The sequence below is a fragment of the Heloderma suspectum genome, chromosome 2 (assembly GCF_057233095.1).
Source record: "Heloderma suspectum isolate Gila_16-S chromosome 2, 16-S_ref, whole genome shotgun sequence".
Lineage (NCBI taxonomy): Eukaryota > Metazoa > Chordata > Lepidosauria > Squamata > Helodermatidae > Heloderma > Heloderma suspectum.
The window spans coordinates 195,247,699-195,265,944 of NC_139459.1; the positions used below are offsets into that span (position 1 = coordinate 195,247,699).

General features: G+C 43.5%; 1 protein-coding gene across 1 annotated transcript in view; it reads right to left on the reverse strand.

Moving 5' to 3' along the window:
• The window catches only part of SCN8A (sodium voltage-gated channel alpha subunit 8), an 81,867-nt gene extending 63,670 nt beyond the window's left edge, over positions 1-18,197 (reverse strand). Inside the window, exons 1-3 of the mRNA XM_084829770.1 lie at positions 18,184-18,197; positions 14,871-14,999; positions 11,600-11,691 (exon numbers count right to left, since the gene is read on the reverse strand). Coding sequence (XP_084685896.1) covers positions 11,600-11,691; positions 14,871-14,999; positions 18,184-18,197 — 235 coding nt within the window. The remainder of the gene's footprint in view (positions 1-11,599; positions 11,692-14,870; positions 15,000-18,183) is intronic.
• Between the last annotated feature and the right edge of the window lie 49 nt (positions 18,198-18,246).

The window sequence follows — 18,246 nt, forward strand, 5'->3', positions numbered from 1 at the left end:
TGAGGATGTAGACAAGGTGCTTGGCCAAGTCTGGTTGACCACCTGTGTGCTCAGGCCTTGCCCTTAGGCATGGCAGAGAATTCCGCCACGGATTTCAGTGAGGCTGAATGCCAGTGCATTCGGCCCCCTGAAATCCGTGGTGGAACGAAGGCCCCCCCCCCGCAAAATGGACCCGCTGCCGTCCACGTTGCATAGTGAATGGTGTCTGCGTCCGCCATTCACTTCGTCCACATAGCCGTGATAGGCTATGTAAATATTTATGTAGCCTATCACGGCAAAACAGAGGGGCGCAAATGGTGTAGTGGCCGCCATTTACACCCGAATGCACTGGCATTCAGCCTCACCGAAATCCGTGGCGGAATTCTCTGCCATGCCTAAAAATTAATTTTTGTGAATGGCGCAGAGAGCTTCAGCTATTGGGCAGTATAGAAATGAAATGAATAAATAAATAAAATTACCCTCTAAATTCAGGACAAACGCTGGAAAATCTTAGAATTCCGTACAGAATTGTCACTGATACTGAACTCTCCCAAATCAAGCATCTCCATTACCATGTAACTGATAATGCCAATTACCATGGTGACTGTGCATGATGAGAGCTGTAGTCCAACACATTTGGGGGCACCAGGCTGGGAAAGCCTGGGTAATTATTCCATTAAAAAAAGAGTTTATTCAACTAAAAAGGTGCCCTTGATTATTATATTTTTATTAATAACAGTATTATTTTTAATACAAGTGCTTATAAAAACTGCACATGGCAAGCATTACGTTAATGGATGCATTCTCCCGTCTCTCACATATAGAAGCAATACTTCATTCCAAAAACAAAGTAAGTATGCTTCTTGCTCCAGAAATAATAAAAATCCCATATTCCAATTTAATCAATAGAGTAATGACACTTAACCAGCTAAAGCTCCCATGATTAATCAAGGCTGTAGCCCTACATCACGGGTACAAAACCTGTGGCACAGAGGCTGCATGTGGCCCCCAAGGATCTTAGCTGTGCCCCTCCCCCATGGGTGCCCAGGACCCTGTCTCTATGACAACCGAAGGAGAAGTGAATGGAGGAGTACCAGGTTTTTTATAAAAGGAATCAGCTTTGCTGTGCTTTGATCCATACAGGGCTCCACGAGCAAGTTCTCCACGCCAGTAAAAATTACTTCACAGAACATACTTCCTGGTGGGGGTGGGAGTTGGAGTGAACGTCATCTAACTGGCAGGGACTGCTCAACCAATAAGAGAGCCCTGCCCCAGAGTCTCCCCCTCTTTCTCCTTTGCCCTGAAAGTCCAGATGCACCTGCGTTTCAGGAGCAAGCCTCACTGAGCACAATGGGAGTTACTTCTGAGTAGAAACACATATGCTTGTGCTGTGAAAGAGTGGAGGGCGGGGGGAGAACACAGGGATGGGAAACCAGCACCCTTTCTAAATGCAGGATCTCTGTAACAAAGGTGTGAAGTAATTACTTCCTAAGGCAATAAACCAAGCCCTTTACAGGCTTCAGGGAATCAGTGCTTTAAACTCTGTATTGAATTCAGGAGGATCTCTGTAAATACTGATGTGGGCATTCAGAGGGCAAGCCTCATCCAGCATAATGGGAGTTACTTCTGAGGAGACACTAATGGGTTTGTTGCGGGCAAGAGAGCAGTAACACGAAGACAGGAATCCAGCCCCCATTGTAACATGATGCTGCACAGGATCTTTATAACAAGGGGTCAAAGTAGTTACTTCCTAAGGCAATAAACCAAACAATGGAGAATCAGAGCCGGATCAGATCACGCTTTACAGCACTAAGGGAATTGGGCTTTAAACTGTGCCATGTCAGTTGAGGGGGCTCTCTGTAAGTTTGGATGTGGGGTTTCAGGGGAGAAGCCTCATTCACCACAATGGGAGTTACTTCTGAGTAGACACTAATTGGTTTGTGCAGGGACGGGAAACGCACAGGAACATCCCCTTGACCAGGGTCATGGTGAAAGGCTAGCATACCCAAGGTAAATACGGGGCTTGGGGCACACAGAACCTGACTTAAGGAAAAGGAACGGACTTTAAGCAGTCTCAGGAAATCTGGTTTTTCCCAGATAAGCTCCGGGGTGGCTGCTGGATGGCCATGATGTCATATATCCCTAACGACCTCCAAACACAGCCAGCTCAGAGTAAATTGCTCATGGAGACACTGCTCAGGTCTCCTCTGCTATCACATCTCCAGGGCCAATTTCCCCACCACCATTTCTTCTCTTCCTACCCAATGCTTCTGCCAACTCCAAGTGATCCTACTTCCGAGATGGCAGTTTTCCCACCACTATTAACAGAAAAAGCAATCACAGTGGAGATTGCTGGGGAATGTGAGGTGAAAGCCTCTCCCAACACCCAGCTATCCTGCTTCTCAGACTGCTATTTTATCACAGCCTGTAGCAGCAGAGACACATCGGTGGAAATCGCTGGGGGATGGGGAAGGTTTTCTCCCTGCTCCCCACAACAATCCCTAGATCTCAGCAGGCAGGGAGGAGAGGTTTAAACTTCCCTATCCCTGTATGTGGATATGTGCGTGTGGGAGAAGGAAGAAAGTGTGCATATATGCATGCATTCATGCACACGCACACCTGTGTGGACCCAGCCCCCTCAAATGACACCGCATGTTGCCCTCAGGGCCAAAAAGGTTGCACACCCCTGTGTTACAAAATCAGCACAAAGTGTATATACCATATGTACTTGTGGTACACCTGGCAATATATGAGGGAGGCAACTTTTTTTTTTTTTTTAACTATGTGTACTCTGCAAGTACATAGTGCAGAGGTATTTGACCACCCCTGGACTCCGCAGCATGTATGTAAAAAACAAAAGTACATCCTTCTCACACATTATGGGCAGCATCACAAGATAGGAACAGAGGAATGCCAAGTCTGTATGCACCCATTTCATAATGGGGGTGTTGGGAGAGACCATAACACAGTGCTAGAGCACATGCTTTGCAGGAGAAGATTCATTGTTTAACCCCTGGCATCTCCAGTGTTTTTACAAAAAGAATCTAGTAGCAGGTGATGGGTGATGGGAAAGACCATTTTTTGCCTGAGGCCCTGGAGAATCACTACCAGTCAGAGGAAACAATACTGGGCTAGAACAGGGGTCCCCAGTGCAGTGCCCATGGATGCAGTGGCACCCGCAGGGACCTCCAAAGGCACCCACAAATCTCTCCACTCCTTGCCCCCTTCAAAGAATTTTCTTTTTAAATAGAAACCTTGTAAAATGTTAGGGCAGTCTTCTTTCTCTCCTTTTCTAGCCTCTAGCCTTGCTCTTTCTCTCCCCTCTTCCTCTTTACCTTGCTGTTTCCCCCTCCCTCCCACCCTCGCTTATTTATTTATTTATTACCTTTATAGCCCGCCATTTTTCCTCTTTAAGAAACCCAAGGCAGCGGACATAATCTTCCTCCTCTCCATTTTATCCTCACAACAACAACCCTGTGAGGTAGGTTGGGCTGAGAGTCTGTGACTGGCCCAAAGTCACTCAGTGAGCTTCCATGGCCAAGTGGGGACTAGAACCCGGATCTCCCGGCTCCCAGTGCAACACCCTAGCCACTACACCACACTGGCTATTTCCCTCCCCTACCTCTTTAGTTCACTGTTCCTAGCCTCTAGCTTTACTTAGTCTACCCCTGCCTTGCTATTTCCTCCTCCCTCCCAGCCTCTAGCCTCACTATTTCCTTCCTTCTCCTTTACTTCCCTTTTGATGAGCCAGACCCCCACGGCAGCCATTATGTGACTAGCCACATCCTCCACGGGTGTCATTTTGTGGTGGTGCCCACAGCAGTTTCTCAAATTCCCAAATGTGCTTACAGGTCCAAAATGTTCAGGGACCCTGGGCTAGATGGATAGTCTGACCTCATAATAAGGCAGCTACAATATCTGTAATATCTGAAGCAGCCGGGCCAACCCTACACTCTATTATGAAGGTAGATGAAATATTTTTCTGGAATAGCATGATATTTTATTAGTACTTCATATCTCACTGTTGCTACTCACATCCCTACCTGATGTTTCTGACTCTGATGGCTGGGTGGCGCTGGCATGGGAAATAACAATTAATGGATTGATATGATTCATATCCCACCTTTCTACCAAGAAAATGGCACTCAAGGTGGTTTACAATCATAGATAAATAAAAACTTGATTAAAACAATAATAAAACAAAAACATTAAGAACACAAATAAACACAACAATAACAGAATAAAAACAGCACCAAACCCAACAGACCCACTTATACGCCAAAGGCCTGCTTGAATAAAAATGTCTTTGCCTGCTGGTGAAGGGACAACAAAGAGGGAGCCAACCTAGCCTCCTTCAGCAGGGAGTTCCATAGACTGGGAGCAGCCACCGAGAAGATCCTGAACAATGTGTTCAGGCAGGCCACATGACTGGATCCTCCATAAATCAATGAAGGCCAAACTAGACATAACAATGGCAGACCTGTCTCTTTAAATGTGGATCTGCCCCATTTACGTATGAAATAGGGGGTTGGGTTGGGGTTTAAAGAGTGAAGAAAAGTGCTTTTGGGTGAAGACCACTGAATAGTTTTGTCACTGCTACTGTCACATCTAGTTAGAGCCTAAGGCAACATGTAGGGAAAGTGATTTCTCAGTGGCTACCACACCACCTCCATAACATATGAATAGGGCTCTACCAAATTTGCAATGAGAATACTTTTGTGTGAGGAAAACGTTTCTTCTGAATGTACCCCCTGCATGCTGTAATCTGAAGCTTACTATGTCCTGAAGAACAGGTCATGGAATCTTCACATGCAGGGTTTGTTCAGGAGAAATGTTGTCCATATGAAAATGACCTCGTAGTGACAAATGAACAATTGCCGTGTTTAACAAACAAAAGGGGGAATTAATTTGCCTGGATGAATCTAATGCATGGTCAACTCCATAAGTAGTCAATTTATGTTCAGCAATAGTGCTGCTGAACAAGTTGGACTTTTGCATTCTCACCAGCAAACATATTGTCTCGGGTTGTCTCAATGCACCATCGAGCACTCATCAGAATTCATTACTTTGTATTTTTTTCTATTTTTCCAGAGTAGCACAATAAATTGACACACCCTCTTGAGCCAGTTGCTGTCCAACTGCTTAGATTTTGAAAGTAAACCTAACATTTGATACAGCCAGCAACCTTCTCAAAAGAGCAACCAACTACATCTCTTTGCTCCCCAGCTAATACACCACTATAACCCACCTCCTTTAACTCACTCGCCTTTCCTTTAATTTATGCACATTAAAGACATTTAATGACCTGTTAAATGTTCTGACGTCTGACTTATTAATTTCTTGCTCCCTTCAATCCACCACTTGATCCAAGCATTTTCAGATACATTTTATTATTCCCAGTTCTTACATTTTGCCCATTTCCTGACCCAGAGCTCTGTCTCTTCCCCTCCATGATCCCTTAGTGCTTTTATGTAGCTGTAATTTATATCAACACCCCCCCCCCCCACACACACACACACACTTTTGCTTTCAGGCATTCCCAAAGGGATCCAGGTTAAAAGTGCTCACTTATGTTCATTCTGTTGCAGGCTTGTGATTATTTTTCCACGAGTGGTGATTTCACAAGTGACAAAAAGAGCACCTTGTGATCTTTTCCATAGGATTACTGTGTACAAATCAATAGCTCTCATTATGGAATCTTGTAAATGCCTCTTTAAAACTGACTTTAGCCCTCGTTCTAAGATGGATGTGGGAAAGACTAGAGATCTCTTCAAGAAAATTGGAGATCTCAAGGGAACGTTTTGTGCAAAGATGGGCATGATAAAGGACAAAGAAGGCAGGGACCTCACAGAAGCAGATGAGATTAAGAAGAGGTGGCAAGAATACACAGAAGAACTATACAGGAAAGATCTGAATGTCCCTGATAGCCATGATAGTGCGGTCACTGAACTTGAGCCGGACATCCTAGAGAGTGAAGTCAAGTGGGCCTTAGGAAGCATTAGTAACAACAAAGCTAGCGGAGATGACAGTATTCCAGCCGAGCTATTTAAAATCCTAAAAGATGATGCTGTTAAAGTGCTGCATTCAATATGCCAACAAATCTGGAACACTCAACAGTGGCCACAAGACTGGAAAAGGTCAGTTTACATTCCAATTCCAAAGAAGGGCAACGCCAAAGAGTGTTCAAACTACCGCACAATTGCACTCATTTCACATGCCAGCAAGGTGATGCTCAAAATCCTACAAGCTAGGCTTCAGCAGTATGCGAACCGAGGACTACCGGAAGTACAAGCTGGGTTTCGAAGAGGCAGAGGAACTAGAGATCAAATCGCCAACATTCGCTGCATCATGGAGAAAGCAAGAGAATTCCAGAAAAACGTCTATTTCTGCTTCATTGACTACGCTAAAGCCTTTGATTGTGTGGATCACAACAAACTGTGGCAAATTCTGAAAGTGATGGGAGTACCAGACCACCTTACCTGTCTCCTGAGAAACCTGTACGAGGGTCAAGAAGCAACAGTAAGAACCAGACATGGAACAACCGATTGGTTCAAAATTGGGAAAGGAGTACGACAAGGCTGCATATTGTCACCCTGCTTATTTAACTTATATGCAGAGTACATCATGAGAAATGCCAGGTTGGATGAATCAGAGGTTGGAATTAAGATTGCTGGGAGAATTATCAACAACCTCCGATATGCAGACGATACCACCCTAATGGCAGAAAGCGAAGAGGATCTCAAGAGCCTCTTGTTGAGGGTGAAAGAGGAGAGTGCAAAAGCTGGTTTGAAACTCAACATTAAAAAAACGAAGATCATGGCATCTGGCCCCATCACTTCCTGGCATATAGAAGGGGAAGAAATGGAAGCAGTGACAGATTTTACTTTCTTGGGCTCCAAGATCACCGCAGACGGTGACTGTAGCCATGAAATTAAAAGACGCTTGCTCCTTGGGAGGAAAGCTATGGCCAACCTAGACAGCATAGTAAGAAGCAGAGACATCACCTTGCCGACAAAGGTCCGTCTAATCAAAGCTATGGTTTTCCCAGTAGTAATGTATGGCTGTGAGAGCTGGACTATAAGGAAGGCTGAGCGCCGAAGAATTGATGCTTTCGAACTGTGGTGCTGGAGAAGACTCTTACGAGTCCCCTGGACTGCAAGGAGGTCAAATCAGTCAATCCTAAAGGAAATCAACCCTGAGTGCTCATTGGAAGGACAGATACTGAAGCTGAAGCTCCAATATTTTGGCCACCTAATGCGAAGAGAAAACTCCCTGGAAAAGACCCTGATGCTGGGAAAGACTGAAGGCAAAAGGAGAAGGGGACAGCAGAGGGTGAGATGGCTAGATAGCATCACCGATGCAATGAATATGAACTTGGGCACGCTCCGGGAGAGAGCGCAGGACAGGAAGGCCTGGCGTGCTATGGTCCATGGGGTCACGAAGAGTCGGACACGACTGAGCGACTGAACAACAACAACTAAGATGGATGTACGTTCATGTTAAGTGACTGATGCACTATTTCTGTCACTTGTACATGTTGCGTCTGACTTGTACCTCCAGCTGCCATCGTTCCCAAGGATTTGGATCAGCATATTTTATTTCATTTTAGTAGATGTATACGCTGTTCTTCCTTGGAACAGTCAGAGCTGCTTAAATAGGGCTCTCAGTGACCTGCCATTCATTCATTTCAAGTATTTTATAGCTGTTTTTAGTGTGATGCCCTCCCAAAGTGACGTAGAAAAAGAAGCGGTACAATTTAAAGGCGAGCACATCAGCACAGATATCCAGAATTGCTTTGTGAAGGTGCTCTGCTATGGTATCAATCAAAGGCAGCCTTGAAGAGGAAGGGCTTTAAGGGCCACCTAAATGCTAGAGTAGAAGGGAAAAGGCATCGGTCTATTACAGGGATGTGCAACATATGGCCCATTGACCACATGCACCTCTGATATGGCCCCACTGGTGAAATTTGATGGTGCAGTGGCAAAAAAAACTGGTGGCTTGCCACCAAATCTCAGCAGCAAACTGTTACAGAGGCTTAGGATAAATGTAGCTTCAAAACAAATTTGTCCCTTTTAAGACACCATAGTTGCTGCTGCCACCCTGCCAAATTTTGGTGGCGCAGCAATGGGAGGTATGCAGCCTGTGGTGGGGTTAGAAAGTGGGCCCCAGGCCTCCTGAAGTTGCCCACCCCTGGACTATTGGAAGGGAATTCCAAAAACTGGGGCCACCATTGAGAAGGCTCTGTCTTGATTGCACACCAGTATCACTAATCTTAATTGCAGCAGACCTCTGAGGTAGATCGTAGCATATGGGCATGATTGTATTGATGAAGGTGGTCCATCAAATAACTTTGATGGTCCTCAGCCATTAAGAGTTTTAAAGGTTAAGACCAGTCGCCAGTACAACTGTCACAATTTAGGAGTGATATGTTTAGATTTTCTGGCTCCTGCCAGCATTTGGGAGGCCAAATTTTGCACCAGCTCTAGCTTCTGGACCATCCTTAGAGGCAGCCTCACATAAAGCTCATTGCAATAGTCTATTCTGCAGATGACCAGAGAATGGGTCACTGTGACCAGGTCTGACTGCTCCAGAAAGGGTCTAAACAAGCTTACAAGCTGGAGCATGTAAGAAGCACTCCTGGCCACTGCCACCAGCTTTGCTTCCCCATTGATCAAGTCCACAGCCCCTTAGCTTCAGTGATGCCACACTACCAGTTGTTCCCAGACCATTCACTGGGCCAAGCCATTCACTAGCAGTATGTATTGGCCAGTGGGTATGTTTATGCTTACAGCACATCAGCCCAGTCACTTATAAACAAGGCTAATTTATTTATTTTGTGCATTTCTACCCCACCCTCCAATGTAAGAACATTTCCAGAGCTGCTCACAGGAATCAAGCTAAAAACAACAACAACAAGAACAGATAAGAACATACAAGATCAAGAAATGAGCTGCAGAATAAAAAGCAGCAATTCAAACAGTTCCATCACAAATTAAGAACTGATAGTCTGGGAAAATAAAAAGGTCTTTGCCTGGTGCCAAAAAGGGAGAGCATTCCATAAACAGAGAAGGCTGTCCCTCCAGTGCCACTGTTGATGGTATGGGAGAATACCACTAGGGCGACATGGGAAAATTGAGAAAGTGCATGTGAAGATGCCGTGAAAGAGTCTCTTGCTACAAAGCTTGCACAGGGAAACAGTCTCCCTGTTACCTGAAGGTTGGAAGCATACTACAAAGTCAGAAGCAGACCAAGAGTACCACAATCCCAGCATGCAATTGCCTGGCCAGGATAATTCCAGAACAAAAGCCTTGGATTTTATTTTTTATTTGTATTTATTACATTTCTATACTGCCCCATAGCCGAAGCTCTCTGGGCAGTTTACAAAAGTTAAAACATTAACATGTTTGGACCTGAAGAACACAGCTGAGCACTACTGAAGGACACACTTGATGGCGGCACTTTGGTTTGTGTGTGGCCTAGCTTTAGAAAGCATCATCTTATCAATTCCAAAGTTTCAAGGAATATACTGTATCACTGTTAATGTTTTAGAAAGAAGGGGTGAGGGGAAACCAAAACAAAACTTTGAGGTGGCATCTTAAAAGCTACCCATCTATAACATGATTCCTCCATGACATTTAGGAGAGGTCGATCAATGGGGACTGGGCTGTATATGAATGTAATCTATAATCTAGAGGTCAATTTCCTTGAATTACAGAAGCAGCATGTGACTAACATAAGGAATATTAATGGGAATCATAATCTTTTTAAAGGCTCATGAGTTAAGGGGGCAGACTGACTATTATAACCTTCCCTCCCTGAAGAGATCATAGTACTATTTGCTGTGACTGAAATATTCACTTTTGAAGAGAGGGAAAGACTGATCATACGAGAATTCAGCAGGCAAGGAAGAATGTGAAGCAAGCTGGATTATGTGAGCCAGGCTCAAGCAAAGACTGGAAATGTTACATCATGCACAGGACTCATATTCCAAGGCTAAGCAATGCAATATGCTTCTATCCCAAATGTTTTCAAACATTTCCTTAAGTGAACATTGTGATTATATAACCAGAATGGCACATGTTTCCTTGCCAAGACCAGTTTGAATGCTCTAGACCTTGGTTAACCCATGGGATGCAAAGGAAGCTATTATCTTCTAGTGCATTTAATGTCTCTCAGCATATACCTACCCACCCAAACCGTGTAACATGTGGAAGGTGTGGGTCATTACATTAGACAAAGGAATACTAAGAGCTGATTCATACATCACATTTGGCTGCCTATGTTCTCCTCCAACTTCCATTAGTGAAATACATTTTGGTAATCCCTTGATCTCAGAAGTTGCTGCTGCAAAGAACCTAGGCAGTGTTTCACCCTGTTGTGTGAATCATCTGCTCACACGAGTGGACAAGTCATGTGAGCTTTTAAAAAAATTGGCAGAATGTAACATATGACTCAGTCGTAAGTGAGAGGTCTAAGATCATGCAAGACCTCTGGGGCACAGCAGGGAACTGAAAGTAGAAATCCCATCCCAAACTGACACCCTAGCCATTTTATCAGTCTTCTTCCTTAAGGGCTGCTTCATATATCAGAGATAAATGCAATGTCGGAAAATATAAGGTTTTTTACCATGTGTGACAGCATGACATGGCTGGCTCTTGTTACATCATGAGGACACTGACTGGGTAGTGAATGCACATACTTGTGGCACAATAAACACTCATGCCAAAAAAATCACAAATGGTGGTATATGTGGGTTTCCCCCTAAGTGTTGGAATATCTTCATATGGGAAGTGGGCTTTAGTTAAGAGTCAAGAGAAGGTCATGTGTGATTATCATAAAAGCTCCACAGTCAGGCTTCCTAAAAGAACCCAGCTATTACATCCACTTTTTCCCAAATCCCAAACAATTCCCCATCAAAGCTATCAAATCTGGTGTCAACCTTATCTAAAAACATGAACAGTTTTGCCATTTCTCCTAGTCCCATAGCTGGCAATTGTAACAACTGATTTTTAGATGTTATTGTTGAACTTCCCCACTGTGAAAAACAAAAGTACAAGCATGCAGTTTACATAGCACGGGAGGTGTTGGGGGATATTTCTGTTGAAGAGTCATACAGTTCCTCAATATTAACTAGAGCTGTATTTGAAATCTCTTAAGGAGGCAATTTTTCAATGAAGAATTATATAGTATTTTGAAAAAGACACCATTTTGCTTTTGCTTAAAAAAAAAAAACTTTTACATTATCTTCGCATTTGTTTTTCCTTATCTGGTAGATATGATTTTGCCCCATTTTTAATTTTAAAAAAAATCATCACCCCATGAAAGCATAACAATCGGGATGGCTGTTTCCAAGTTCCTAAATGCTGAAACTACAACTCACAGGAATTATTTCTGTGAACTGGAAGATATTTGTTTTGAACCAGCTATAGTACTTAGGGTTAATTGTTTCAGGAGTAGTCCCACTGTATTCTTTTTTGTTTGTTTAAATTGTTGCCTCTTCATGCAGAATGCAAGGCCTATCAAAAATGCACCAGTGCCATTTTTGAAAAGGTTAAGTGATGAGGACAGCAGGGGGTGGGGGAAATGCAAGACATGGGTCACTCTTGGAAGCATTTCTCACCTGGAATGACAGAGATAGTTTTCAAAGCTCGGAGAACTCTGAAAGTTCTCAAGGCTGACACATTCCCAAGGTCCACAAACTCTGTGACATATCTGCAACGAGGGAGGTCACACACAAAGAGACACAATGACAATAACACACACCAAAAAGAGGGAATGGGGAATAAAACAACAACTACAGACAGCAATACATCACTCACAGGGAGCTGCAACCCAACACCTAACACCAACTGCCTTACCTGGAATTACAGAAATAGTTTTCAAAGCTCTCAGTACCCTGAAGGTGCGCAGAGCTGAAACATTGCCTAGGTTTACAAACTCTGTTATATACCTGCAGAATTAAACCAGAGTTAATGGCACCAATTGGGGTCACCCAACTTGAAAAAAAAAAGCTTAACTTTCAGTTGCAGGAAAACAGCTTTCAAAATTTAAAGTGCTTTAGAAGTGGCATTAAAAAAGGAGAGAGAAGAAAAGAAAGAGACAGAAATAGGGATGCAAATAAAATAGTTTTTCAGTGCCTCAGTTTATCACAGGACATCTTGCTCAGTAGTAATAATTTGGCAAGGGCCTCTTTATAACAGTGGGCCCAAACATACTCTTGGACAATTGCCTACATTTGACAGCTGGAAAAATGGAAGGCCAGGAGAATAGGTGATCTAGCAGCACAATAATGATCTGGGAAATTTGGCAAGACAGCAGAGGAGGAGACAATGTGGTAACTTTTATGCGTTTTCACCCCTTTTCTGTGTGCAGCATGAAAAAAAATCATACAGCTCAAGATATAAATAAAGTTAGTGCGTTTCCTTTTGGATAGCATAAAGGTAAACATTATTAGCTCCAACTGTACAACTGGAGGAAACTGAGGAGAGAGGCGAGAGAATAAATTACTTAGCTAGGATCATGTGCTCCTGAGGAGCAGCCACACACAGCCGGCCCTACTATTAGTCAGAGTGAGGTGGTCAGAGTGAGGCAGCAGATCCTAGGTGGTGAGGAGTGGTGCTGAAATGTTGGAGGACAGAGCTGTGTGTGCCCCATGGCCTGCCCTGCACCCCTAAGCTAGCCTGCTGCCCTCAGGTGCAGAAGAAGACATTGTGCCACTGCCAGAGTCAAAAGAAGATTCATCTGGCAGCTTCTACACATGGAACCGGAGGGGGCACCATCTTGTCTTTCGCCTCAGGCAGCAAAATTTCTTGGGCTGGCCCTGGAGCCATATTAGCCTGTTAGAGCAAAACGAACAGAGTATTGTGGCAACCTAAAGCCTAACAGATTTGTGTGTATGTGGCATACCTTATGCCACAATGAATGTGTTAGTCTTTAAGGTGCCACAAAATAATTTGTTGTTTAAGATCACATGGGGGTCTGTTATATCCAGGAAGAGAACTGGATATTAATGGGGTAGACTGACTCTTTTAATAGTCTGCTATCACAGACAACACCTGCCTAGGGCATCAGTATGCATGCTATACAGCAGCTGAAGTTCAAAATATCAGCCTGCAAGAGTTATCTTGCAAAGTTCTCACTGGCTGTGCTGGCCCTTCCATTAGGCAGGGTGATGCACCCTGACAGTGGCAGATTTCGGAATATCACTAAAGGGTAGCCAATTGTTAGCTGTGGGTGGAGAGATGGCATCTGGATTTTCTGCCTCCAATACCAATACGTTTTAGCTCATCTCTGCTTCCTAGAAAAGTATTACTAGGTTATTCCATAGGATTGTGATTTACCTTGAAGGTCCTAAATCTGCTCTCTTGCTTTCTCCTTCCTCATCCCACTCAAGTCAGCTCCACAGAAAAGAAAACATAAGAAGTTTGGCTCATAGTGTTTTAAAACTGAAGTCATGAAAAAGGACAGGGCCATAATTGCATGGTTGACATTTGCCATCTTTGTCCATTTATGCTCAAGCTGTTCCATGAGTGGAAATGATTGGAAATATTCATGGATCAAAGAGAGTTAGGATAAAAAGGACATTTGTATGCCAAAAGACCATCTGCAGAACAACTTAATTTGTGTCTCCATTTGACTTTGCAGAAACACATTACTGATCTACTTGTGAATGACTGCTTCTCTTTCCTGCTGATCAGTGATTCATACTTGTGACAAATGCATTGTCTGAAATGTTCTTCACAGCAGAGGCTAGAATTTTGCTCAGCCCACATCTGGAAGACTTGCAGCGGTGAGCAAAATGGTGCTGTGTGCTTGTGGTGACCTGGAAAAGGAAGTGGCAAACCACAAGCAGAATGGTTGTATGAACTGGTCTTTGGCTAATAATAATAATAATGACAGCTTAAGAGATAGCTGATGCCTAAGCATTCAGCCAGCGTTTTAGAAGGGTATACCATATATATTCTCACTACTGAAATAAAACATCATCCCTCCAAAGCTGGTCAGACCCTCCTTTTGGACTTCAAGGCTGCAATCCTATTCCACTTATCTGGGAGTAAGCCCCATTGAACTCAGTGGCTCTTACTTCTGAGTAGATGTGTACAGGATTGCACTGTAAGAGGCAAAATGGAGATGTGTCCCCACAAACATCTACTGATATAAAAAGTTTGACTTGATAACAGCACCAGGTCAGCATTTTAAAGAAATTGTTTCTACTGGATTTAGTGAAACATTTCATGCAGAGATGTCGGGCAAGAGTAATCTATACTTGAAAAGGTGCTAAAGGTCTGGATCAGGAGTGGGCAACTTGTAGCCCTCCAGATATTTTGGCCTTCAACTCCCATCAACCCTCATCATGGGCTATGTTGGCTAGGGCTAATGGGAGTGGTAGGCCAACACATTTGGAGGGCCACAAGTTGCCCACCCCTGATCTGGATTCTCTTTCTGTGAATGCAGCTGTCCACATGCTGCAAACTGGTAAATTGTTTCAGCCAAAAGAAAAAAAAATCTGAGGAATTAAACCAGCTACCTCAATTGTCTTCCTACGTCAGACTGCATCTTTAGCTACAAAAAGTTTTTTAAAATGTTGCTGTGTGCAAAGGCTGCAGGTTGCCTACTCCTGATTTAGAATTATTTCAAAACTTACTGTCAACTGAGATTAGTCGAGAATACATGAAGACTGGTACAGTCGTTTTGTGGAGAAGGCTGGACTTCAGTCCTGCACTCTAATTTCAGAATTTTGTATCTGAGATGTGAATTTACCAGTGATTAGTCTGGAATTATCAGAGGCCGGTTGATTTGCCACTTTCAGATTTCTTAGACTTCTTTAACATCCTCCTTCCCTTTTCCCTCATGAGTCTCCTGGCAAGAAGGGTGTTGAATACAAAACTTACGCCATCATGATGACGCTGAAGTCTAGCCAGTTCCATGCGTCACGGAGAAAAGTGAACCCGTCTATGCAGAAGCCTCTTGCAATAATTTTCACAAGTGATTCAAATGTATATATACCAGTGAATGTGTACCTGTGGGAACAAAGAAGAATGATGGAGAACAGTCTTTGAGTCGGGCAAATATACAAATCAAAATTTAAAATCTGCTGTATAGGGTTGGTGGGATTTCTATTGACAAGGATATGATGATAAGCCCTTGATTAAATATGTAATGACAAGTAGGTTTTTGCCCTATGGTTTGTACACATTTTCCTGTGTAATGTTTTCAGTTTTTTCGACAGAGATTGCAGAATCTGCTTGAGCAGCTCACCTGAACAGGAGCAGGAAGGCCTGCAAGGCTGATGTTGACACCAAAAGGCCTGCACTCCTGCCTGCCACATTCAAGCTAGGCGGCTGCTGGAGTCCCCGCTATATCAGTGCAATAGAGGCTGGTGGCTCTGATTTTGGTGGAGCTGTAAATCCATTCTGGGTTTCAGTCATAACAGGACAGAACTCTAAAGGAGCTATTTAAGGTGCTGAACCTAATTTTGGGGTGGGGTGCAGCACCTTGTATAGCTCCTTTAGAGTTCTGGCCTGTTCTGACGGAAACCCAGGACGGATTCACAGCCCCACCACATTTGGAGCCACCAGCCCCCACTGTATCAATGCCTAGGAGATGGAACATGGAGTACACTAGAGTAGCATTCTCTCACACTGTGAACTTGACATGTGGCACACTCCCCACCCCCACAAATTGGCCACCACTGCTCTAAAGAATTAAGGAAGGTATTTTACAAAGTCTAAAAGAAAGAATACTATTACTTACTCCACCTGTTTCGACCATTCTGGTGGGTTACTAAAAGTCATGAACACACAGTTCGTCAAAATAGTGCACATAATGATCATGCTAAATACTGTGGAATAAAGTCAAGGAAGCATGAAACATGAGAAATCACATATTCACTCCAACATTTTGCAAAAGCAGACCCATTAAAGCTCCCACTGCACCACAGTGAATTAAATCTGAAAATATCACCCATCCGCAGTCACCACCACCACAGGTTTTTCAGCTCATGGTTAGTGACTCCTTTGAGGCTTTGCTTGATAATGAATATGAGTGATATACCTGGTTTGGAGGGAGTCCTTAAACCAGTTTCCCAGTTCAGCCATCATGGGAAACTGTGGCTTGAGAAACTGAGAGAACTAGGAAACACAAAGTGAGGAGGGAAGCAGAGGGGTGGAGAGGGGGAACATGGGCACAGAGTTTATTCTTGGGATGATAAGATGATGTTTCCATGGACTGGGATTGTTACTGGGCCTAACTTTAGTCAAGAGCCACAAGTTCCCCATACTGGGCACAAATTATTGACTCTCAAAAGGGCCAAATCATAAAAGCTCACACTGGATACAAGAAACTGACATGAACTAATATCCACTGCAAAAAAGAACACTGGAAAGAAACCAGTGCACGTTTCTACATCAGGGGTAGGCAACCTGGTGTCCTCCAAATGTTTTGGACTATACCTCCCACAATCCTCAGCCTGCATGGTCAATGGTCAGGGATAATGGAAGTAGTAGTCCAAAACATCTGGAGGACACCAGGTTGCCTTCCCATGCTTTAGGTGTTCATCGTAAAATATACATAGCCATTTAGGATGTTTTCACACATGAGGAATAAATCACACTGAGTCTCTAGACCGATTCAGGCATTCTTAAAGTGGCTGACCTGCACACACGAGCAGGGAGTGGTGCACTGCGTAGCCTGGCCTCCCGATGTTGCACATGGCATGTTGTCCCCCCTTCCCCTAGGCATCTGCATGTACAGCATGATTGTCTGGAGGGAGGAGGCTGATCATGTGGGGTTCTGGTTCATATAGAAGCCTATGGGCATACACTTCGCCCTCCTTATGTTCACACTGTACATGCAGTCTCTGGAGGGGACAATGACACATGTGCAACATCAAGGGGCAGAGCTAGGTAGGGCAGCCTGCAGGAAAGCCACTTTAAAATGCCTGGGAACAGGCTAATCTCAAATGTGAATGTGTGATTAAGGGAAAATAGAAATGGAATTTGATGTGAAATCAAACATTGGCCAGAATGCACATTCACTTTCCAAACTGATTTAATTTCACATGAGAATAGGACCCGAATTTACTAACAAAGTTTTTTTAAATCCCCTTTCACCTTTTGAAGATCAGACACATATCACTACTTAGCACCTAATGCTAAGACTGTAAAACTGTAATGCAAGCAGAGAAAAGCTGAGGCATAAATAAGAGTCCTTTAGCCCCGTATTTCACAATATTTATAGTAAGCCTTTCAGGAAAATGTCTCGGGCAAATGTGAGGGCAGGTGGGGGGATCCAAAAAGAGATTCACCAATTTATTTGAAAGGGGGGAAAAGAACTATTGAAAATGTGTAAAGACAAGCATCAGTTTATAGATTCAGTATGCTAATAGACTAAATATACTAGAGACAAATGAATCATGTCAGTAATCATGTGATCAGACAAATAACACTCTCAAAATTTGTAAATGTATCTGTTTAGTTATCTTAGTGTTCATATATATACATCACTTCTTCACACAACATTTCACTCTTCACTCTTAAGGCAGACTAGTCCATTCTGCCATTTTCCAATTTATAATTAAATACGAAGTCATAGATGTGTGAATTGTCTTGGAGACAATTTATGAACTCGGACATCCTGAATAATTCTTTCTCCGTACTAGAAATGTTGGCTTAATTTACTCTTTCTTGCTCTAAGTAAGCCCATGTTTTCTGCAATACTGAGGGCCAAACTAGACATTATAGAACGGTGGGGTGGGGGTGTAGTGTTGTTGCGCTGAATAACCCTTTCCTCTCCAGACATTTTTCCACTCAAAACCACCCTCCCCAAGACATGTTTCCACATGTTCCCCTGGTTTCAGAACAATTCTGGTCCCAAAACATCCAGCCATGAAGTAATGCAAATTCCTTTGGGAACTTGTTTCAAATTAAGTCTATTTTTATGGTTAGTCACGTCTTCCATCTTGTAGCTATTCTCCATGTTCTCCTCTCTATGGGCACTGGGAATGTAGACCAGGAATATGGAGACTTTCATTGTGATGGGCTTGATATGGGTGATAAATGCTTCCAAATGTTAAGGCGAGGAAAGGGATTGGTTGCCATGGGTGGAGTGGGGAGGCCATTTTCAGTAGTTTCAGTATCTGCTCTGCTCCTCCTCTAATGCAACAGGAGAACACACGATAGCCAGGCCTTAGTTATTCAAACTTACCTTTTCACAAACATCCACACAGATACTCAGTTCATGCAATTCTGTAAGAACATAACCCCAAAT